Below are 6129 nucleotides of genomic sequence, written 5' to 3' on the forward strand. Positions count from 1 at the left end.
ACAGGATTATATACGTGGTGTTGGCTTTTCACATCATTTACACATGGTGAGCTACACGATGCCAGGACGCCGTTCGACAAGCGTTCCGCAAATCAAAAATGTTTATCATATAACGTAGACTTTTGTGGAATCCTTAAAATACAGGGTACAGGGTACCACTGCTAATATGCTAATCTTGGGAGAAACTGGAAGCCCGAATTTATGTGAACTCTCAGCCGTGGTCAACGTAATCCCAGCCACTGGGGACACATGAAACAGCGTATTTCTTGGCGCCCGTCCCAAGCCCAGGTAAACGGGGAGGGTTTGCCCCAGGAAGGGAATCCAGCATAAAACTTGGCATGTTGCTGTGGTGACCACTGACAAGAGAATATGAGCAGCCCTGGACAACATAAAGCTAAAAATATTTCACTTTAAAAGGTCCCCTATCATGAAAATGTGACGTTGAGAGATTATTTAACATTAATCCGAGTTCCCCCAGCCTGTCTGTGGTCCTGCAGTGGCTAGAAATGGCGATAGACGTAAAGAGTGTTTTGGTCATTCTGCTTCGCCGTTCAGAGAGCGGCAGAACAGACGGTCGGATCTGGAATTTGTCCCCTTGTGACATCATAAGGGGAAAGGTTACCTCCCGTTTCTCATGCTTTTTCCAACCAGAGAATTTCCCGCCCCTCCGCTTAAAACATTATCTCCACCGACCGTCATGGCTTCCAAACGTGAGTGGAAGAATTAGTCCATAGAACCAAATGGCGTTCAAATATATAATAGTTTAAGAATTATTAAACAAAAGCACACACACAGAAGCGGTAGGTGCCAAAAATGTCAGAAAAGAATGAATAAAATATTACTCACTATTTACGCTGTCATCCAACTGTTAAAAGAAATGATTGTAAAAAAAAATGTAATTAAATAAACACGGACATTTAGTTTTTTCTCCGTTTTATCTCCCCAAACGTCCCGTATGGTTCTGATCCCTCGACATTATAATTATTATTGTTGTACAGACGTTTCTATAAAGCAGGCGACATCACTCACCCTGGCTGACCTCAGGAAATTTGGAATTGAAGGACTCCACCAATCCGCGTCCAGAAAACGGACCAACCAGAACCCCGAGAACGAATCGCCTAAATGAAACGGGCCAATGGGAAGACGTCGAGCTCTGAAAACCCGAACCCGACTCTCGGTCAGGTTAAAGGTGATTTACAGACCGCGTCCCAACTCGGACACTCGTCCCGGACACGGACCCCAGGCGACGGGCCAGCGGGAGAGTTCCAACGCCGCGACTTTGCCTGGAGGGGGGTCACCGGCCCCCCCAGACCCGAACCGAGCCGGTCCTGCGTCGGCCGCGCTCGGATGATCTTACCTCGGCGTCCAGCTGGACCAGCTCCATCTTGGGCCAGGGGTCCGCGAGTTGAGGGAGGGGCATGGTGGCCGCGGCTGCTCGGTCTCCCCGCGGCTGAAGCTGCTAAGTTTGGCCGAAAACGCGGCGCTGTGACGCGGCTGCGGGAGGCGCCGCAGGTCCTGGAGGTGACGGCGGTTCTCCGCGGAGACCTTAATCAATAAATATATATGTTTTATTTTTTTTCTTCTAAATGACGTCGCCGGGTGAGTGCGGCTCCGCCGGTCGGCGGGCTCGGTTCTCCAGGTGAAGAGGTGTGACCGCGGAGGATTCGGCCGCCGACCCGTCACCTTCCACCGCAACGCGGGCTCCCTCAATTCGCGTCCGGGCCCCGTCGCTCCGCTCCGCTCCGGGCTCGGCTCTCGGTCGCTACTGGCCGCCCGGCGCTGGATCCCGTACCGATTCGGAGTCGGTGCGGCGCGGCTCCTCCACGCAGCTTCAGGACGTCGTCGACTCACGCGGCGACTGGGAGCCTGGCCCCGCCCCTCGCCCCGTGTCAGGGCCCCGCCCCTCGCCCCGTGTCAGGGCCCCGCCCCTCGCCCCGTGTCAGGGCCCTCTCCTGGCGGCTCCCCGCCACTGCAGCAGCTTCACCAAACTACAATAATCTAGATATCTTTTTCTAAAATAGCCAATTGCACGGAAACCAGCTAACTCATGTAGGGATGCGGCAATTAAAAAAAATCATTTGATTCAGAATGCTGCAGCTCTAGGGGTGGTAGTAGCCTAGCGGGTAACACACTCGCCTATGAACCAGAAGACCCAGGTTCAAATCCCACTTACTACCATTGTGTCCCTGAGCAAGACACTTAACCCTAAGTTGCTCCAGGGGAACTGTCCCTGTCACTACTGATTGTAAGTCGATCTGGATAAGGGCGTCTGATGAATGCTGTAAATGTAAATGTAAATGTAAAAAAGAGTTGACACATTACACGTACAGCATTTACCAGACGCCCTTATCCAGAGTGACTTACAATCAGTAGCAACAGGGACAGTCCCCCCTGGAGACACTCAGGGTTAAGTGTCTTGCTCATGGACACAATGGTAGTTAGTGGGATTTGAACCTGGGTCTTCTGGTTCATAGGCGAGTGTGTTACCAACTAGGCTACTACTACCACCACTTCTTACTCCACAGCACTGGGTGCCATGTTCATTTTAGAATTGAGTCTGAAATTGCATGGGTGGTTTTTAAGGCCCTAAATGGACAGGGCCCACTAAACATAACAGACCTTGTTCATCCTCAGGAATCTCCTGGATCCTTGAGATCTAATGGCAACGCCCTCCTCCACATCCCCCCGCCTTTTAAGCAGAATGGGGACAGAAGGCTGCGCCCCGGCTGCTACCACTTGACCAGAAATATGCCCCTTAAAAACCTAAAACTCATCCGTTCTCCTTAGCTTTCCCGGACCGTTAAGGTTTTTACTCTCCGTGTATTTTTATATTGTTTTCTTCAGCCTTCCCATTTTTTAAAAAGGTTTGAGCTTTTACTTGTCTTGTGTATATTTTTTATGTCCTTTTATGCTTGTACAGCACTTTGGCGCATTGGGACTGCTGTTAAAGGGCTCTTGACTCGACTTGACTCATTTACCTACACCGGTTAACACCGTTTACACTAGCAGCTACTTACTGGTAAAAGGGTGGCGACTCTCTGACTAACATCCGTCTTCTAGGGTAACATTCAGCAGTAATGAAGCCGGATTACTTATTGATCCTTCTCTGCGAAAAACCGGAGGCCAATTGTAACACTGAAATGGCTTGAAACCCGGCCGTTTATCTAATCTAATCCGCAATACTGTAATTTACCGCCATTTAGGGGGACCTGGCTCACCAACGCCTTTGAATGATCCATAAAAGAAAACCCCCAAAATAGATAAAGATGGAAATCTCAGTCTCTGAATAAAAGAAACATTGCCCCCTAACGTGCCTTGTCCAAAAGAATCAATGCTTCCGTTTCATTGTATTGTACATTGTATGCTCGGCACATGTAAATAACACACTTTTAAATAATACCCTTCAAATAACCAAACGTCCTCAGAAAAACCACCCTATGTGATTTAAAAGGTTTGCAATAGCGCCACCTAGGGGAGAGTGGTTAACTGCATGTTAAGGAATGCCCCCACCTTTCTTTCTTTCTGCAAATGAATAATCCAAGATCTCGAGTGCACCAACTACCACTCATCAGCTTTGGCGATCAGAACTGCAGTGACTCAGCAGCATACGAAGTCCAGCCCTTTATTGTAAACCTAGAGGTGCCCCGCCCTGATGGCCACCTGCTGGATGTGGACGAAATCTTCCCTCGCACGTTATAGGAAACGGACAGGTGGAAATGACAGAGGGACAGAAAGAGGAGCTGAAGGGCAAGGGCGAGAACATGGGTTCACAGGGACCCGCGTTGCCAAGGGACGTCCATGAAAAGCGGTCACGTGACTGAACATTGTGTCGCAGGTCGGGCAGTTCAAGGCCGAGCTCGCAGTCTTATCTCATCTCACCCCGGATTCAGGCTATCAATCAAAGCTGACCTTTTCACAGAGGCACCGCCCGTGGCGGAGACGGCTGAAATTCCGTTGCTGTCGTTTACCACTGACCATATATAACAGGCAGTGAGAAGAAAACCACTGATTTTTTGATCTGCAGGCAAATATCGATTTACCTGAACCATTCAGTGCATAATGTTCTTATTTACACAGAAACAATGACACACTTCCTGTTGCTCTCTGAGAGACAGACACCCAGTACTTGTACCACATCTCTACATATCACCATTATTACCACTTTCACTTTTTAATCAGGATTATTTATTAGATTCTCCCTTCCTGAGCAAATGTTTTTGCTTGGATTTGCTTGGAACCTCTAATTAGTTTCACTAAAACCTAAAACCTGCCTAAATCCTTTGCACAATGCGGTAAATAAGCATCCCCAATAAATATCATGCTTATGGCCTTGATTTTATATGTGAAACATTGAAGAAAATAGTTAGCACTAGCCAAATAAAATAAAATCACATTTTACTGGGTTTAGGTGATCAATTCCACTGCAATCATCACAGCACAAACAGTGAACATTTACATTTACAGAATTTACCAGACGCCCCTATCCAGAGTGACTTACAATCAGTTGTTACAGGGACAGTCCATGGATACACTCAGGGTTAAGTGTCTTGCTCAGGGACACAATGGTAGTAAGTGGGGTTTGAACCTGGGTCTCCTACCATGTTACACATATTCTTTGTTTTTTTTTTTACAAAGCCTCCCCGGCATTACACATTCATCTCGCAACCAGGCGAGTGCTTAAAATGCTCTCCAAATATGAATCAGCCAAAATAGAATTAATTAGCTGCTCGGCGGCAGGAAAAAAAGGCCATTCTCTCGCCTCCGAAAAAGAAGGGCTGCTTAAAAACCCGAGACCACCACGGCCAGGCAGGCGGCCTGCACCGGGCTGCCTGTTTGTACACAGTGTGCACTGTAAGAGTGCCGAGTGGCGTGCTGAGACATGAAGAGGATCGTCAGGTATTTTTGCTGGAGGCACAAGGCCCTTTTCATCACCCAAAACCATGAAACAGCACACGTGAGGTTATGCAGTAAACAAACAAACAACAAAAAAAAGGTAATTGTTGTTTTTTTATTTTTTAGGCTTTTACAGTCTTGGCTACTTTAATCATCTAAAGCTGATATGAGCTGATATGTTTGTCTTATTCGTTACATTTACATTTACAGCATTTACCAGACGCCCTTATCCAGAGCAACTTACAATCAGTAGTTACAGGGACAGTCCCCCCCTGGAGACACTCAGGGTTGAGTGTCTTGCTCAGGGACACAATGGTAGTAAGTGGGATTTGAACCTGGGTCTTCTAGGTTCTACTATGCTACTACCACCCTGTTACACAACCCAACGAAGGCCTATTGGGCAGTGGTGGCCAAGCGGGTAAGGAAGCGGACTTGTGCTCCAGTTACGGAAGGTTATGGGTCCACTGGTGTCCCCTTGGTCAAGGTACCGTGCCCTTTCATGGCTGCCCACTGCTCACTAAGGGCGATGGGTTAAATGCAGAGGACACTGCAGCAAACTTTCACTTAAATGACCACATAAATTTGAACATTTTGACCCACAGAGAGCCTAGATGTGGACTTTCCTCCATCTCTTCTTTGTGGTTACTGCTTTCTTCTGTTAAACCAATGCTTCCTGCATTGGACTCCATGTCCAATCCGAGTCTTTGCCATTAACCGTCACCTGTCCCGAGTACACGACACCGGGGGGCGCTATAGATCCCAGCCAGGGGATTCTGGGGTTGGCTGAACCAGGCCATGGTTCAACCTTTTGCGTTCAAATAATCATTTGTAGAGGAAATCCCCCTGAACTTCTATTAATACATCATTGCACACCCATGGCCCTCCCCATAAAGAAAATCATTTGAGGATAATATCCATAATATCCATATGCAATATGGTTGATTTTTCTTCCATATAGTATTAATAAAGCAACGCTGTTGGATATTCATATTCCTGTTGGATATTCATAAGGGTGGTGGTAGCCTAGTGTGTAACACACTCGCCTATGAACCAGAAGACCCAGGTTCAAATCCCACTTACTACCATCGTGTCCCTGAGCAGGACACTTAACCCTGAGTGTCTCCAGGGGGGGACTGTCCCTGTAACTACTGGTTGTAAGTCGCTCTGGATAAGGGCGGTCGGGGTTTCTAATAAACAACGTTGAGTTCCGCCCCGCGCGTTTTTGCGCGTCAGGTG

At 47.8% G+C, this 6129-nt stretch overlaps 1 protein-coding gene across 2 annotated transcripts in view; it reads right to left on the reverse strand.

The window, feature by feature from the left end:
* The window catches only part of rps6ka1 (ribosomal protein S6 kinase a, polypeptide 1), a 41898-nt gene extending 40032 nt beyond the window's left edge, over window positions 1–1866 (reverse strand). For both annotated transcript variants that reach the window (XM_028974477.1, XM_028974471.1), the window contains exon 1: window positions 1358–1866. In XM_028974477.1, coding sequence (XP_028830310.1) covers window positions 1358–1420 — 63 coding nt within the window. In that variant the 5' untranslated portion in view covers window positions 1421–1866. The remainder of the gene's footprint in view (window positions 1–1357) is intronic.
* Window positions 1867–6129: the final 4263 nt, after the last annotated feature.

Source organism: Denticeps clupeoides, chromosome 1 (genome assembly GCF_900700375.1).
Source record: "Denticeps clupeoides chromosome 1, fDenClu1.1, whole genome shotgun sequence".
NCBI lineage: Eukaryota > Metazoa > Chordata > Actinopteri > Clupeiformes > Denticipitidae > Denticeps > Denticeps clupeoides.